The 18,803-nt window shown below is 36.4% G+C and overlaps 1 protein-coding gene across 1 annotated transcript; it reads left to right on the plus strand.

Moving 5' to 3' along the window:
* Positions 1 to 1,660: 1,660 nt before the first annotated feature.
* Positions 1,661 to 15,656, plus strand: pgk1 (phosphoglycerate kinase 1). Its single transcript, XM_073818015.1, has 10 exons — positions 1,661 to 1,816; positions 4,795 to 4,845; positions 6,132 to 6,287; positions 6,517 to 6,661; positions 10,459 to 10,562; positions 10,702 to 10,821; positions 12,091 to 12,205; positions 12,721 to 12,900; positions 12,987 to 13,164; positions 14,917 to 15,656. The coding sequence occupies exons 1-10, from the start codon at positions 1,752 to 1,754 to the stop codon at positions 15,054 to 15,056; spliced, it is 1,254 nt and encodes a 417-aa protein (XP_073674116.1). The 5' UTR covers positions 1,661 to 1,751; the 3' UTR covers positions 15,057 to 15,656.
* The last annotated feature ends 3,147 nt before the right edge of the window (positions 15,657 to 18,803 follow it).

Genomic DNA, 18,803 nt, shown 5'->3' on the forward strand with positions numbered 1-18,803 from the left:
GATGCCATAGAAGAACCTTTATTGTCTAAATGGTTACTTTTAGAACCTTTAACATCTGAAGAACCTTTCTGTTTCACATGATTATAAAGAGATGGTTCTTTAAAGAACCTTTAACTGAATGGTTCTTTGTGGAACCAAAAATGGTACTTCTATGGCATCGCTTGAAGTACCCCTTCGAGCTCCTTTATTTTTAAGAGTGTAGAAGAGGTTGGAAGATCTTGATTAGCTGGTTCACGTGTGTTTATTAGGGTTTCGCTTTAGTAAAGCTGAACTGCTGGATAGTGGCTCTCCAGAAACAGGTTTGGACACCCCTGCTCTAGATTCGACATCACTTAATAGTTTTCATATTTAATACTAGTATAATTATTTATTTATGTCCTACATTTTATTTATGTAGATATTACAGTACTTTACAAATATATGAAGTGACAAAATCATAGAATAAATAACTTTGGACACTGATTTTATTTTCAAATCTTTTGCACCGGTTTTTGGTTCATGCATTATTCACCATAGTTGGCATAGTTTCAGATGCACAGCATATTTTGCATTTTATTTAGTAGTATATTTACTCTCATAGATCCTAGGGATGGGGATAGTCGTAAAATACAGGTGCTCCATATATAGTTTTGATGTTATATGCACAAATAAAAGCCTAAAATTCACACAATTCATTAAAGTGTGGCAATAAATGCCAGTATGAACTAATCAAATAATTTGTATTTTTGATATTACTTGTATAACTGGACAAATTGATTTTCATATAAAGTGTGGGACTAAATGTCACTAAAAGAGCATTGTGTGATGGGACCATCTGGTTATTGAATGTCTTTGTGAGACTTAACATTCATCCGTTTATCGTTATTAACACATTACCAACCAAAATTTTTGAACAGTAAGATTTGTAAATTTTTTAAAATGTTTTATAAAGAAGTCTCTTCTGCTCACCAAGCCTGCATTTATTTGATTCAAAGCAAAAATTTTACTACTGTTTTTACTATTTAAAAAAACTGTCTTCTATTTAAATCTATTTTAAAATGTAATTTATTACTGTGATTTCAAAGCTGAATTTTTAGCATCATTACTTTAGTCACATGATCCTTCAGAAATGATTCTAATATTCTGATTTGCTGCTCAGAATAACATTTTATTTCTTATTATTTCATATTATTTCTTTGATGAATAGAAAGTTAAGATCAACAGCATTTATCTAAAATATGTTTGTAAATAAAATGTTTCTTAAACAACAAATCAGCATATTAGAATGATTTCTGAAGGATCGTGTGACACTAAAGACTGAATTAATGATGCTGAAAATTTAGCTTTGATCACAGGAATATATTACATTTTAAAATATATTCTAATAGAAAGCAGTTATTTTAAATAGTAAAAATATTTCACAATATTACAGTTTTGCTGTACTTTGGATCAAATAAATGCAGGCTTGGTGAGCAGAAGAGACGATTTAAAAAAAACATTAACAATCTATTTCAGCAGCTCAGGGTCTCTAGATAGGGGGCAGCAACATCACAACACATTCTGTCAATGTTGTTTCACATCCTTTGCGCTCAGTTGGGCATTGATTGACAGCAAGTATATCCAATGAGCGCTACATATAGAACCGCATACCTCAATTAGCCCCGCCCACACTGTGTGCATCAGCATCAAGCTAAGGTCACTCTCACTCGGGAACTTACCCAGCACTGCACCACACCAGCTAAAGAGAAATTTGCTGCAAATCCACAGCCAGAATGTCTCTATCAAACAAACTCACGTTGGACAAGGTGGATGTGAAAGGAAAACGCGTGATCATGAGGTGAGTATGAATTGCCACCGGCACTTTCCATGATATTACTTACTCGATTTATCAACATGCATGTGCTCTTTATTTGTAGGATATGCTATCTGGCTTAATGTAAGCATCTTAAATTGCTACATCTAATTTTTTGGCATCGCCCAAGGTTATGCGAAAGAACGCCGTGCCAGTTCAGTCATTGATTACCGGAAGTGTATCTGTCACGCGTCACGTTTTGGGATTCCAGATACGTGCAGGATGGCAGATACACCAAAAGCACGTGGAAGTCTTTTAATATCTGTCAGAACTCTGTTGTATTAAAATATATTACATAATAATACATAATTACATTAGACGATGTAAAAATGTCTTGGTGAAATGATACCACCCAGCTACAAATGTCAAATGGCCAGAGGGCCTCTGCTGGACATTTTATTTTTGTATAATACCGACAACCAGTACGTTTTCACATCACATACAGTTTTATACAGGCTTTTGAACGTGTGCTGGCGGGTTTATACCAGTATTCACATTCATTTAGTGGCATGTTCTTATTTGTTATAACTTACTCATGTCACTCACGAATGAAAGGTAATGTTATATATTTTTTCCATGCACATAAGTGAAGATTGTTTGTACTATATTCCGCCAAACGACGCCCACATCTCTCAGCAGCTATTAGCGTAAATTATCTTTGGTATTCTGAACACATTCAAGGCCTGCCAGCAAATAACATTAGCCTTTGGCTAAAAGTCCACACTCACGGACCTGCCCCGCCCACAGTCTGCCGCTTTATTTAACATTTTTCATCTTATATAAATACCCAAATGCTGTAATAGAATTTTTGACTAATTAAGTAGCCATTTTAAGTGCGTCACGATGAGTCAATATACCCTTTTACAGTTGCAATGGCCCTTGCTCTTACAACGTCCACTATCGGGTTCCGAACTGCTTTTATATTGTCTAATATTATAACAATAATAATAATATAACAGTAGCCGGTGCAACAGCATCTATAGAGCTTGGCCAACTACGTCACTGCGCGTAGAATTATGGGTAGTTGCCGCCATGTTTTATGTAACGTCGTCAGCCGTCAGTATTACAAGATAGTAGGCTACTATTAAAAAGAAAAAAACAAAACAATGCACAGATCCGAGGAAAAGCTAAATCTTCCATACCGAGAAAAGCTTAATGAAGTGTCAAAGCTGAGGTATTTAGAAAAACTAAAAATAATCAACGGCTCGATCCTTACGAGCATAAAGAGTGGTGGACGATCTAAATGAGTTACCGCCTTAATGCACGTAACATTCCCAGATGGTGTTTTCCTACTTTGTTTGTAGTGTTATTTGCCGTTTTACCTACTGCATTGTTACCTGTGTTCTTGAGACTTAAAGTTTACAGCACTGTTACATCTTACACCTGTTGTGTTTGCACTATAGTAGTAGTGGAACTGAACTTTTCAATTTAGTTGATTCTTATGTTACTGTGAACTGTGCACATTTACATCAGTGTGTTATCCACAAATAAAGGGATACAGAAATGTTCGTGTTTTTTCAATTTATTGCTGCAACGTGGTATGCAATATGCAAAACAGATAATGCATGTTTAATGCTGCGTTCCAGGCAGATTTTGAAGCCCGTAAATCACGACTTCAAACCACCAGTCACGCGTTCCAGGCAAGTCGTGCCAAACTGTCTGAGCGCATTTATTATTATTAATTTGAATGCAACGTTATATTGTCCTAAAGACTATTTTTCCACCATGTACCACTTGCATAAACAACGCACCGTATATCAGAGCTCGGAACTGGGAGTACGTTGATCTAACGTTAGTACGAGTTCACAGATGGGAAATCACAGGTTTGACTGCCGCTCCAGTGCACTTTCACCGGTAGAAGGCTGGAAAAACACGGGTAAGGGGTTGCCTGAAACGCGGCATAACTGAAGGCTGTAAAACATTGTTTGTCTATGTATAAGTACACATACATGTGTATATTTTATACGTGTTATATCTATATATATATACATATTAGTAGTCAACATTCGAAGTTAAAGTCCTAAGACATGATTTTATTATGACAACTTTGATGAAAGCTTTCGATCCACTTCAAATATTAACTAGTGTATATATAAATAATTTAAATTTTATATATGTGCATGTGTATATACATATAAATACACGCAATACATGAACATATTTACACAGAAAAGTTTATGTTGGATGACATTCCTTGAGAGCAACTGATTTGACAGCATTAATTTCTTAATTCATGGTTTCATAACAACGCTGGGGCACATATTAGTCAACTAATGCTTTTCCGTCTAACTGCTTGTACCCACGCCATGCAACGCCGTTTTGTTAACTCGGACACTTGGGATCCAAGGTGATTGTCCAAGCTGGAAAGCTGGAAAATCAAACATTTAACAGTCGGCGTACATGCTGGTAATCGGTGAGACTGTGGCAATTAACAACACAACAATAGTTCACCAAAAATTATTATTTATGCAGAATAAAGTAGACTAAAACTTCACGATCACAATCAAACACAGTGTTCACCGCAGCTCCGTTACCTAAATTCCCAACATGCATTGCGTTGCTGACGTCACGTTCCCAGACTCTATAGCAGTGACTCTTCTCTGAAACCATAGGGGGCTTTACAGTATTACGTAATTCAGTGTAGTCATGGAGACCGTGTGAACGTGCAGGAGTATGTGTACACCTATATGTAGCTCACAGTGATACTGATGAGATATTCTGTAGATTTAGTTGTTTATTAGTGAACATTAAAATACATATATGCTATTAGAGATAAATGGCTATTAAAGGTTTTGGATATCAAAAATTAATTGCTCTAATTTACTTTTAATTAGCATAGAGCTGAGGGCTAATATTTTCTGAAAGGTTTTATTTTCCAAATAATGAATGAGCAATAATTACATTATAGCATTTTTTGTGGCTTATTCTGTAGTACATCAATTTGTTTTCTCTCTCTCCAATAGGGTTGACTTTAACGTTCCTATGAAGGACAAGGCCATAACAAATAACCAGAGGTGAGATGGGTATTGCCAATTTTTTTATATCTTAGCCAATAAAGATTTTTTCACATTCTGTTGAAATATTGCAATGTTTTAATCATAAAAATGGACTCACAGCTTTGCTGTTTATAAATTGTTATACACTACCAGTCAAAAGTTGTTGAACAGTAAGATTTTTAATGTTTCTCGTCTGCTCACCAAGCCTGCAATTATTTGATCCAAAGTACTGCAAAATCAGTAATATTGTAAAATATTGTTACTATTCAGTATAACTGATTTACATTTTAAATTATATTCAAATCGAATTTATTCCTGTGATCAAAGCTAAATTTTCAGCATCATTACTGCAGTCGTCAGTGTCACATGATCTTTCAGAAAATTAATTAATTAATTCCGTCCTTGCTTCATTCCAATTGCTGTTTAAAAAAGTTTATTATTATTATTACTATTACTATTATTATTATTATTATTATTATCAAAATTTTAAAAAGTTAAGTATATTTTGTCAGGATTCTTTGATGAATAGAAAGATCAAAAGACCAGCATTTAAAATAAATAAAAAGCTGAAATAAAAAGCTTTTGTAACATGATACTCTATACCATTCAAAAGCTTGAAGTCACTATATATATATATTATTTATTTTTTTTGGGGGGGGAAAGAGACTATAGAAATTAATACTTTATTTTTAGCAAATTAGAGACATTTATAATGTTACAAAAGATTTCTGTTCCAGATAAATGCTGTTCTTCTGAACAATTCACCAAAGAAACCTGAAAAAAATCTACTCAGCTGTTTTCAACATAATAATAATAATAATAATAATCATCATGTGACTGGAGTGATGATGCTAAAAATCATAATCATAGGAATAGATTACATTTTAAAATATATTTAAATAGAAAATGGTTATTTTAAATGGCAAAAATACTTAAGGTTACTGTTTTTGCTGTACTTTGAATCAAATAAATGCAGGCTTGGTGAGCAGAATAGACTTCTTTAAAAAATGTTACTGTTAATAAACATTTTACTGGTAGTGTATATTATCATTCATTCATGTCTATGTTTTCTTGCAAGTTTGAGCTTTACTTTTACAATTTCAGCAAAGAAATTATCAGCTTTTGCTGCTTAATAAATATTAGTTTATAAAACGTCAGTGCTACTTTGTAAAAATGTATTTGGTTTGAAATACTGTTTGAGACAGAAACTTATTTATGTTTATAAAAGTGCACATACTGTTGAAAAAGACATGTTGACCATGTGCTACAGAATTTGTAACTAATACTATATATGCTCTCATCAGAATCAAGGCTGCAGTCCCATCAATTCAGTATTGTTTAGACAATGGGGCCAAAGCTGTAGTCCTGATGAGCCACTTGGGCCGGCCTGATGGAGTCCCCATGCCAGACAAGTACTCTCTTCAGCCTGTGGTTGCAGAACTCAAGAACCTGCTGGGAAAGTAAGAACGCTCAATATAGACTTTTTAACCTAGACATATTACACCATCACTTAAAAATAATATAAACTTTCAAGCTACATTTGTTTGACAGCAGTGATGTTATATAGCTTTACTGCATAAACATTAGAAATGAATGGTAGGAAATCATTCTCAAGCTGACATTTTAATAGCAATTTACACATAATTCAGTGCTTTGGCACCAACCTTGCTGTTTGATTTGCTTATGAAGAGACGTTCAGTTCCTAAAGGACTGTGTGGGTCCAGATGTGGAGAAAGCCTGTGCAGATCCACCTGCAGGTTCTGTTATTTTGCTGGAGAACCTGCGGTTCCATGTGGCTGAGGAAGGCAAGGGCAAAGACGCATCGGGTAACAAGGTCAGTGTTCCTTGCAGCTGCACTGTATATCAGTGGCTCTGCAGTAAGTGCTTGGTCATCTTACATCTTACAAAGTCTTTAAAATCAAATGGAAGAGTTTTAAGACCTGCACAAATAAAATTAATATGGTCCATACTAGGGAATATTATCAATATTGTGCATTAGCATGGTCACATGACGATATGAAACGATAGGTGTTCTGTGCAAAAGGTGTATTTTTTTTAAAACTTCTTATTTTAACATTAAAGGTCTTTAAAGTTGTGTTTTGGGCCTTTTGGGTTTCTGTCAAACGAACTAAAGCCGAAAGCACAAAATGGCTTAATCCCTTCATCAAGTCTGTTTTCGCTATGCATTTCAAAGCGAAGCGCACTTTGTTCAGGCAATCGGCTCATGATCCAGTGTTTTCTGAGCCTCATAACAGCTCAGTTCACAGTAAATGATTGCAGTGAACTCGTTTAATGCATGTGCTATGAGTTTAGTGCATGTTTAGGAATGCAGCGGCCACCAGTTTTGCTTTATTTTCGCAGATGATTACAGCGTTTCACTAGATTTGTAGTGAGACATGTTTTTGTAATTCAGTTTCATTGAAGCTAGAGTTTTCTGTCAAAATAAAAGCTCTACTGTCATTTCCATTAAAATAAAAGCTTAAAGGAGTCGTCGGATGCTCATTTTCCACAAGTGGATATGATTCTTTAGGGCCTTAATAAGAAGTCTATAACATACTTTGGTTAAAATTTCTCAATGGTAATGTAAAAAACACTCTTTTACCTTGTCAAAATCAGCCCTTTTTAGAGCGAGCTATTTTGTTGCATGTTCCTTTAAATGTTAATGAGCTCTGCTCGCCCCACCCCTCTCTGCCATGGGATGATGAGCCGTAATGTTTACTTTAGCTGCATTTAGCTGCAAAACGTGCTAACCAACACATTATTAAGATAGGCCAATTTGAAAAGATGCATAAATAACCCTTATACTCACTTCTGCTGTGTGTAAAGCAGCATCATGAATGTTTTGCACGAATATAGACGCATTTGTAAATCGGGATCGATGCTTTCCTTTCAAAAACGAAAGTAACGCTAATCCTCTGCGTCTTCAGCGGCTTATATGTCGGAAGTAAATGACGACTGCTATGTTCATTATAACATTCAACAACAGAACACCTCAATCACTCAATCTGAGATTTGGATATTGATACATCCCTAGTCCATACAGAACAGATTCCACATAATCTCTAATTAAACCATATATCTCAGATTCTTTTAATAATTAAACAAGATAGAGCACACATTTAGTCAAATACAATTAGACTCTTATTTTGAAATGTTTATGCTTTATTATCAAGCTAATAATTGGCTTTTATTATTGTGTCAAAGCTTCTCTACAAAGCAAAGGCTACTACTGTTAAAGGCAGCTGGTGGCTTTGCGTGCATGCAGAGATACTGTACACAGCCGACCTATTGACATTTGTAGGAAGGTCATATGTGATCATGTGGCTTTTAAGGTCCTCTGAGCCCTGGCTGGAACGCACACTGGGAAGGGGAGAAGAGAAAGAGACAGGGAAACTGCTATATTCTTTGCTGGCAGGCGACTGCAGTGAACTTGTGCTTGGCATTTTCTGGCCACCTGTGTAACCTTTTATTCATAGTAGTTCAGGAGTCATGAACTTTGAGTGCATGTGGAGAGCAGTAATTTGATCATATCTATATGTAGGTTGTCTTGAACCAGGAGTCCTACTGTAACTGGGTTTAAAATACTTTCTCCAGTTGGCTATGCAAACACAACAGAGAATAAAGTCGAAATACTACGAGAATTAAAGTTGAAATACTACGAGAATAAAAGTGGAAGTACTACGAGAATAAAAGTCGTAGTAGTACAGTCGTGGCCAAAAGTTTTGAGAATGACACAAACATTAGTTTTCACAAAGTTTGCTGTTAAACTGCTTTTAGATCTTTGTTTCAGTTGTTTCTGTGATGTACTGAAATATAATTACAAGCACTTCATACATTTCAAAGGCTTTTATTGACAATTACATGACATTTATGCAAAGAGTCAGTATTTGCAGTGTTGGCCCTTCTTTTTCAGGACCTCTGCATTTCGACTGGGCATGCTCTGAATCAACATCTGAGCCAGATCCTGACTGATAGCAACCCATTCTTTCATAATCACTTCTTGGAGTTTGTCAGAATTAGTGAGTTTTTGTTTGTCCACCCGCCTCTTGAGGATTGACCGCAAGTTTTAAGATTTGGGGAGTTTCCAGGCCATGGACCCAAAATATCAACGTTTTGGTCCCAGAGCCACTTAGTTATCACTTTTGCCTTATGGCACGGTGCTCCATCGTGCTGGAAAATGCATTGTTCTTCAGTGTTTTTGGGCAAAATTGTGAGTGAGCCCACTCCCTTGGATGAGAAGCAACCCCACACATGAATGGTCTCAGGATGCTTTACTGTTGGCATGACACAGGACTGATGGTAGCGCTCCCCTTTTCTTCTCCGGACAAGCCTTTTTCCAGATGCCCCAAACAAACGGAAACAGGCTTCATCTGAGAATATGACTTTGCCCCAGTCCTCAGCAGTCCATTCGCCATACTTTTTGCAAAAGATCAATCTGTCCCTGATGTTTTTTTTGGAGAGAAGTGGCTTCTTTGCTGCCCTTCTTGACACCAGGCCATCTTCCAAAAGTCTTGGCCTCACTGTGCGTGCCGATGCGCTCACACCTGCCTGCTGCCGTTCCTGTGCAAGCTCTGCACTGGTGGCACTCCGATCCCGCAGCTGAATCCTCTTTAGGAGACGATCCTGGCGCTTGCTGGACTTTCTTGGACGCCCTGAAGCCTTCTTAACAAGAATTGAACCTCTTTCCTTGAAGTTCTTGATGATCCTATAAATTGTTGTTTAGGTTCATTCTTAGTAGCCACAATATCCTTGCCTGTGAAGCCATTTTTATGCAACGCAATGATGGCTGCACGCATTTCTTTGCAGGTCACCATGGTTAACAATGGAAGAACAATGATTCCAAGCATCACCCTCCTTTTAACATGTCAAGTCTGCCATTCTAACCCAATCAGCCTGACATAATGATCTCCAGCCTTGTGCTTGTCAACATTCTCACCTGAGTTAACAAGACGATTACTGAAATGATCTCAGCAGGTCCTTTAATGACAGCAATGAAATGCAGTGGAAAGTTTTTTTCGGGATTAAGTTAATTTTCATGGCAAAGAAGGACTATGCAATTCATCTGATCACTCTTCATAACCTTCTGGAGTATATGCAAATTGCTATTATAAAAACTTAAGCAGCAACTTTTCCAATATTTATGTAATTCTCAAAACTTTTGGCCACGACTGTACTACAAGAATAAAAGTGGTAGTAGTACTACGAGAGTTAAAGGCGAAGTACTACGAGAATTCAAGGTGAAGTACTACGAGAACTAAAGGCGAAGTACTACGAGAGTTAAAGGTGAAGTACTACGAGAACTAAAGGCGAAGTACTACGAGAGTTAAAGGCGAAGTACTACGAGAGTTAAAGGCGAAAGTATTACAAGAATAAAATTCGAAGTACTACTGTATTATACTGTGAACAAAAAAGCTTGTGAATAGTCACTTAACGATACATACCACAACTCATACCTCATCCTAACAGAAAAATCACATTTGAAAACTAGACCCAAACATATCTCAATGCCAAAAAGAGGGAGCATTTTCAGATTTTATTGCAGGAATTGCACCTTTTTATGCTAAGCTGTAATGCTATTTTAATTCTTCAAGTGGCGTATGGCTTATAAATGATTTTTATTCCCATTTTTAGACCAAAGCAAGTCAGGGGGACATCGATTCTTTCCGTGCCTCCTTGTCCAAGCTGGGGGATGTCTACGTCAACGATGCCTTTGGAACTGCACACAGAGCTCACAGGTGCTCTATTACACAAAACAGTGGAAATAGAAATTGTTATCAGGTTTAGACTGTTTTAAACTGTTTTAAACAGGTTTATACTGTTTTTTCCCCCTTGGTCATTTGATACCTTGGTCTAATGTCAAATGTCTCCCTCTAGCTCCATGGTTGGAGTGAATCTCCCTCAGAAGGCAGCTGGTTTTCTGATGAAAAAGGAGTTGGACTACTTTGCCATGGCTCTTGAAAAACCACAGAGGCCTTTCTTGGCCATTCTTGGAGGGTGAGTATTAATTATGTAGCACGTTGATAGCTTATTTTAGTTCAGAATACTGTCTTGCTTACATTTTAACTGTTTAGTTGTTAAAAACACCAAAAGACCTTGCTTTGGTTTTGCAAGAACTTGTCCATGATCAAAGGAAAGACTTGAACAGAGTTTACCAGCAGTATATTGATCAGAATATTGAGCTAAACTTCTACACAACTACATGTTCATCAAATATGTGTTAAAATGCTACTTTTTTAATGGCAGAAATCAGTAGGATAATAATTAAAGATCATGTTCCATGAAGATATTTTGTACATTTCCTACCATACATATATTAAAACTTGCTAAGAACTTCATTTGGACAACTTTAAAGGCGATTTTCTTAATATTGGATTTTTGGCACCCTCAAATTCCAAATTTTTAAATAGTTGTACCTCGGCCAAATATTGTCCTATCATAAATCATGCAGCAATGGTAAGCTTATTTATTCAGCTTTCAAATGATGTTTAAATCTCAATTTAAAAAAAAATTGACCCTTATGACTGGTTTTGTGGTCCAGGGTCACATATAATGGAAGATATAATGAAAGATTCTCTTCTTTAATGCATCGGTCTTCTCTCACTTAAAGAGAACCCTTCAGAAAGCATCAGTGACAGTCCAGGAATAGATGAGTTTTATCCTCTTATGCAACAGTAGGATGTGTGACAATATCCTTTTTGCTCTACTGTTCTTTAAGCCTCACCTCCCATATGTGGCTGTAAAAAGAATTGGATTCATTTAAACATTTGTAGATTTCTTCCTTTTCATAGTTTCATGTCTTGTTGAAATACTGAAACCTTTTTGATGCAACTATGCAGGGTGCACTGATGCAATGATCACTACATAATGTTCTTGTGGTAACAGAGGATTCAGTGCAAATGAATTGCAGAAGCCAGAGTCCAGGCCATTGCACAACTTGCACACATACTATGTCTTTTTTTCCCTGAAAGCATCCACCTCTGCACATTCATTGGCCATCACTGATTTTCAGTGTGACTGAAGCAGTCTTTGTCTGGGTTTGTCCCAATAACAAAGTTCGCTGAGGGAATTGACCCACTGATAAGCTGTAGCGCAATGCACAACAAGCCTTTAAACTTTTGTTTTTCGTAAATAAGCAGCTTTAGGGCACTTCCTGCAGTTTTGAGAGGTGGAAGTTTCTCAGTTTCATCTCAAAATGATTTGCATTTTAAAATGGCCATTTTATTGAAAAGGCTTTGTTGATTGATTGTTGCTTTGCTCATACAGGGCCAAGGTCAAAGATAAGATTCAGCTGATCAACAACATGTTGGACAAGGTGAATGAGATGATCATTGGTGGAGGAATGGCCTTTACCTTCCTTAAGGTTCTCAAGAACATGGAGGTGAGTGACTTGTTGGGATTGGACAGTAATTGGCCCAGATACAACTATTTGAAAATCTGGAATCTGAGGGTGCAACAAATCTAAATACTGAGAAAATCGCCTTTAAAGTTGTCCAAATGAAGTTCTTAGCCATGCGTAGTACCAATCAAAAGTAATGTTTTGATATATTTATGGTAGGAAATGTACAAAATATCTTCATGGAACATGATCTTTACTTGATATCCTAATGATTTTTGGCATAAAAGAAAAATTGATAATTTTGACCCATACAATGTATTTTTGGCTGTTGCTACAAATATACCCATGCGTACACACACACACACACACACACACACACACACACACACACACATTTGATGTTGGAACTCATTAATATGGCACACATATACTGAATACCTTTGATGTAAACTCCGTTTTTGGAACCAAAAGTTGAGGTTTTCCATTTATTTATCTATCCACTGTTTTCTGAAATACAACCCTTGAGTTTTAAAATATTGTTTACTTGTTGTGCCCAGATCGGTACTTCCCTGTATGACGAAGAGGGTGCCGGTATTGTGAAAGACCTCATGGCTAAGGCCGAGAAGAACGGCGTGAAGATCACACTTCCTGTTGACTTCGTCACTGCAGACAAGTTTGACGAGAAGGCAACGACAGGGACTGCATCAGTAGCCGATGGTATTCCAGCTGGCTGGATGGTATGGCAGACAAATGTTGTATTAATGCTGTGTGATCTTCTCCTTTTCTTCTGAAGTGAACTAGAATTGGTTCTCCTCCTGTCCAGGGTCTAGACTGTGGTCCTGAGAGCTCAAAGCACTACGCAGAGGCTGTAGCCAGAGCCAAGCAGATTGTGTGGAATGGACCTGTTGGTGTGTTTGAGTGGGACAACTTCGCTCTTGGAACCAAGAACTTGATGGACAATGTTGTGGAAGCGACCAAAAATGGCTGCATCACCATTATCGGTAAGAATTTCGTTTGATTAAGTTCTCGTCTGAAAGACACACAATGACATACATCTAATAGACCGGTGGTTGACTGATGTATTGCCAGGGCCAATATTACCAGCCGATATTTGGCCATTTTTAACTGTCAGGGTCGACTGGTAGGTGTCATGGGACTTTTATTCAGCTTCTGAGTTGAATAATGGGCTCCAATTCTGTCTTCATTCGTTTACTGTCTTTGTATAACAGTTCTTTCTAATAATTGAAAGGCATCCCTAGTAAAAAAGAAATACATTTAAAATGCATTTATTTCATAGTAAGTATAGTTCAAATCTTTTAACATATTTAATGACATCGCTTGAGACTTACTAATATAAAAATTGTAATTAAACTTTATTTGGAGTACTTGTGTACAATGCACATTAAGCCTAAAATATGTTTTAATGTCACTATTGATGAGAATTATGATCTTTAAATAATATTGGTCTTTAAATGCAAAATATTTAAAGCGTACCTAAAATATACTTGCAATAGTTCCACTTTAGCACAATCAAATATACTTTATAAGTTTATCTTTAGTTGGACTTATTTAAAATGACCATTACCTGGTCTTAGCAAAAAAAAAAAACTATTCCAGGTCCGCACAGACACAGAGTGTTTACCAATTTTTTTTTTTTTTCTTCTTTTCTTTTTAAAGAAAAGAAGAAAGTTTATTTGTGAACAACTTATTACAGAGTCAGGAAGTTCCTATTTCAAATTGATTAATTTCTAAATGATTATTTTCTCATTTTTAAAATAAATATTACAAAAATATAAATTGATTGCAGAAATTATGCATGTGTTATTTACTATTCTTAAATTAAAAGGATAGTTCACCCAAAAATGAAAATTACCCCATGATTTACTCACCCTCAAGCCTTCTTAGGTGTATATGACTTTCTTCTTTTCAAATGAATACAATCGGAGTTATATTAAGTGTCTTGGCTCTTCCAAGCTTTATAATGGCCGCTAATGGCTGTTGAGATTTTGAAGTCTAATAAAGTGCATCCATCATGAAAAAAGTATTCCACACAGCTTCAGGGAGTTAATAAACGCCTTCTGAGATGAATTGATATGTTTGTGTAAAACTTTAGAAACCGTAATCTGTAACTGTTGTCGTTACAGCGGATGATGTAGGATGTAGGCGTAGTCTCCTGAGAACCAAGTTTTGTTTACAGCAAAGGAAAACCAGTCTCCTATTGGCTTATTTTGTACTTCTAATTCGTGACTGGTGTTTTGTTTTGCTCTCTCCACTGTGTTTCCACGTTTGTCATTGTCACCTCACCGAATACCACCGCGCTTGCCTATGTCATCCGTTGGAACGCCACTCTCTCGTGAACAGTTAGCAAAAGCTAGAGATTACAGTTTATAGAGTTTTAAATATGGATATTTTTCTTACACAAACGCATCGATTCTCTTCAGAAGGCCTTTATTAACCCCTCAGAGCTGTGGAGCACATTTTATGATAGATGGATGCACTTTATTGGACTTCAAACTTAACAGCCATTCACTGCCAATATAAAGCTTGGAAAAGTCAAGACAATTTTTTTTATATAACTCCAAATGTATTTGTCTAGAAGAGGAAAGTCATATACACCTAGGATGGCTTGAGGATGAGTAAATCATGGGGTAATTTTCATTTTTGTTTGAACTAAAATAGTGCTTTAAATAGTGTGATGTGATTTATAATCCTATTGACTATTCTAATTGACATCTTTGTTTCTTCAAATTCAGGTGGGGGAGACACAGCAACCTGCTGTGCCAAGTGGGACACAGAAGACAAGGTCAGTCACGTGAGCACAGGAGGCGGAGCCAGTTTGGAGCTGCTGGAGGGTAAAGTGTTGCCTGGTGTTGATGCCCTCAGCAGCGTATAATTGCTCTGAGCCTCTTCTGCCAGAGGCTGGGTGCTCATCTCCCAAAAAGCTGTCGTCCTTACTCACTCAGCGTTTGTTCAGCGTTCAATCACCTGTCGGGATGCAAATGACAACAACTCCACTCTCTATGGACAGCTAACAATATGCTGTGTTAGACTCTCAGACCTGTTGACTCCTACATATTCAGATCATCCATTTGCTTTTCTTGTATCAAATAACTTAAAGTGTTTCTCAGCGTTTTCTGAGGGCAAGGTTGGCGTCAGCAGTAATGGCTGATTCGAGAGATGGGTCATTTGTTTTACCTGCTTAAGTGTTAATGTGTCCCATTGTAGTTTGAATGTGTGCATAGTGTAATCTTTGTGTGTTGTAATTCTAGAGTTTATATTTGATATTTGTGACCTCTCCACAGATGTTGAGTATCTGTAATACTGTAGACACTTTCCTCCCCATATTGCACTTGTCATCCTAGACCTGCAGCTTATGAGATAGATGTTGCGCACTGGAATTATTGTGATGGGCTAATTGTTAGACCCAGACGACCTGTTGTAGAGTAAGAATGAAAATAATAATATAAAAATAATAATTAAAAAACAAACAAAACTCTTGAGTCATTTGTGTCTGCCCCCAATGTGCTATTGTGATATTATGAAAAATGCTAGTTACCAGAAAAAAAAACGTGCATATTAACAAATAGCAGTAACATATGAATGCCTAATTTTATATTATTGCCCAGCAATATACTGTACATAGTACTTCCAACGTAAAGCCATATGTATATTATATATACAGTGCTGGCTAAAATTATTAAAACATTAGTATTTTAACTAAAACTAACAAAAAATATTTTTAAGTCAGTTACTTCTATCTTTTGCTGTAGTGTGTCAGTACGAATTAGCAGTTTGCATTTCAAAACATTAATTTTGCCATTAATTGTAATAATCCAGTGAGATTTTTGTTTGCACAATGACTCTGACAACAGCCAGTGCTCCACACAGAGATCTGATCTCATCCTCATCCAGTCTGTCTGGAATGACATGAAGAAACAGAACAAACTGAAACAGACTAAATCCAGAAGAACTGTGGCAACGTCTCCAAGATGCTTCAAGAAACCCGCCTGCAAAGCTACCTGAAAAACTGCGCAAGTGCACTTAGGGCAAAAGCTGCTTTAAATGCAAAGGATGGTCCCATCAAATTTTGATTTAATTTAGTTAATTGATAAAGATAATCTATTTATAACATTATTTTGACAGCATCCTCATTTTACAGAATTTTTACACAAGTACCTTAAACTTTTAACAGTACTGTGGCCTTGCATATAGGTTTCTTGTAACATTTTGGAGACTTTGCCACAGTTCTTCTGGATTTAGTCTGTGTCAGTTTGTTCTGTTTCTTCATGTCATTCCAGATGGACTGAATGATAATTTTAGCCACCATTGTATATATGGCTTACATTATCATACAGCTATATATATAAAAATATATATAAATGTATAGGTACGGTATAACCAACTTTAACCTATACATAAAATATACAAACTTAAAGCAATATACGGCTATATAGAAAGTCTCAACTGCTTGATTGACTCAAAATGTCTATCACAAAGCTCTCTGAATATGTTGGGTGAATTCATGTAATGTGGGCCATTTAAGTTTGATTGTACTGTGCTCATAGGTTACTTTTTTTTTTTAAACCAATGGTCTTTAAAGGAACACTATTTTTTATGATAAAATAGTTTTGTCTGATGCATTATGATCCTGGTGATTGTGGCTACAACTGAAAGGAGGACTACCTTATCATGAAAGGTATTATTGGGACGCATCGCTTCACTTAAGCAGTCCTTTATTAACCCACTGGAGCCGTATGGAGTACTTTCTATGAAGAATGGATGCACTATATATGCTTCAAAATATCCACCACCATTCATTAAGTTGGCTTGATCTGGCTTACCGTTTACGAAAACCAGACTATCTAAACCACCAAAAATTCCATAGACTTTCAATGAGGGGGTGAAAACTTTTATACAATGAGACTAATGGTGTATTTAAGATCTCTATTGCTATAGTAAGGCTTAACAACTAAAACAGCTAAAAGCTGGTTGGCTGGTCTCCCAGGCTGGTTTTAAAATGGTTTTGGCCACTTTTTCAGCCTTAGCTTGTCAAGCTGTAAGACCTGCTAAAAGATGAACCAAGCTTAAACCAGCTATTTTCAGCTTAAACCTGCTAAGACTAGATAACCTTCCTAGGCTGGTTTTAGCTAGTATTTAGCTGTTTTTTACAAAATCACCTGGTTTTACTTGGTTTTTAGTTGGATTTTTTATTTATTATTTTTAACATCATGTTAAAAACATGTTGGCAACATGCAAACAACATGTAAATCACATTTAAAACATGCTTACAACATGTTAGCAACATCTCTCTATCTAAACTTTCAACATAACTGCTTCAAACTTTCAGGCTTTCTCAAGTCTGGCTTCCGGTCTTATCCAGATATTTTTAGCTGTTTAAAACAGCTTGTTTTGCTGCTTGACATTGCAAATTTACGGAGCCCCTTACGTCACCTGTAGAAGAAAAATAATTAATCCGTGGGGACGGTTTTGCAATTCGTTCCCTCAGTTTATAATCCGTACTCACGAATTCTTAAACTGTTCCCTCGGTTTAATAAATCGTGCCCACGGATTAACAAACCGTACCCACGAATTTCCAATCCGTGCGCTCAGATTTTGTAAACCGTACCCTCGGATTTTGAATCCGTACCGACAAATTCATAATCCGTGCGCACGCTTTAGCAATCCGTTCCCACGGGTTTTAAACTGTACTCACGATTTGTGGCCCCGATCAGTAGAAACAGTAGTATAAGCTGTTTACGTCATAATACTTAAAATAGTAATTATTATTTTAATTTATAGGCTAAATAAATGAGTGCACAAATGTGTTTGTTCATTCTTAACATGTAGACTCATTTTGGCGATTTTATGATAATCTTTTCACTCAGAGTTAGATGCATGCTTCACTGTTAATGTAATTATTAAATATGAAATATATTACATTGCATTGAGAGCAAAGGAATGACAACATAACCTGTACATTATTTGTTTTGTATTGCTTTCTACCTTCTCCTCTCCAAAACTCGTTTTTTTTTTTTTTTATTCAGGCAAATTTATATTTTGAAAAATATTATTAAATAAAGCAAAGCCGTTAAAACAGCGCTCTTCACTTATTTTATTTTGGTACCATGCATGGTCCGCACTTACAAAACATTCTTCTTTTTACATTCTTCTTTTTAGCGTTTATTTTACATTAATAACCAATGGAATAAAACGCAGGTGTGGTGTTTTAGCAGCTAATCTGTTAGTTATTAATATAAAATAAACGCTAAAAACTCTGTTTTGTCAGTGTTCCATGGTCTCATATAGCCTACTATGAGAAATAAAGTTTAATAAATGCAATACAATGCATTTGGCGGGGCCACAAATCCGTAAATACAGTTTAAAATCCGTGGGAACGGATTGCTAAAGCGTGCGCACGGATTATGAATTTGTCGGTACGGATTCAAAATCCACTGCGGTCAGGCCAGCCGCCAAGTCGAAAAGCACAGTCAATCTAGCCGCCAATATATTTCGACGGTCGCGCATAAACAGCGTATTACGGTAAATGCGTCCGAGAACTGATCCAAATGGCAGAGCTCGTCTAGAACGTGATTTTTACCATAGCGCTCATATATACATATACATATACATATACTTATAT

This window comes from Garra rufa, chromosome 14 (genome assembly GCF_049309525.1).
Source record: "Garra rufa chromosome 14, GarRuf1.0, whole genome shotgun sequence".
In the NCBI taxonomy this organism is placed as follows: Eukaryota; Metazoa; Chordata; class Actinopteri; order Cypriniformes; family Cyprinidae; genus Garra; species Garra rufa.

Bases quoted from the DNA above. Each gene is read 5' to 3' on its own strand.
- pgk1 (XM_073818015.1), top strand. From the start codon at position 1,752: ATGTCTCTATCAAACAAACTCACGTTGGACAAGGTGGATGTGAAAGGA. The intron at 10,563-10,701 runs GTGCTCTATTAC...GTCTCCCTCTAG, and splicing joins ACTGCACACAGAGCTCACAG to CTCCATGGTTGGAGTGAATC. The intron at 10,822-12,090 runs GTGAGTATTAAT...TTGCTCATACAG, and splicing joins TTCTTGGCCATTCTTGGAGG to GGCCAAGGTCAAAGATAAGA.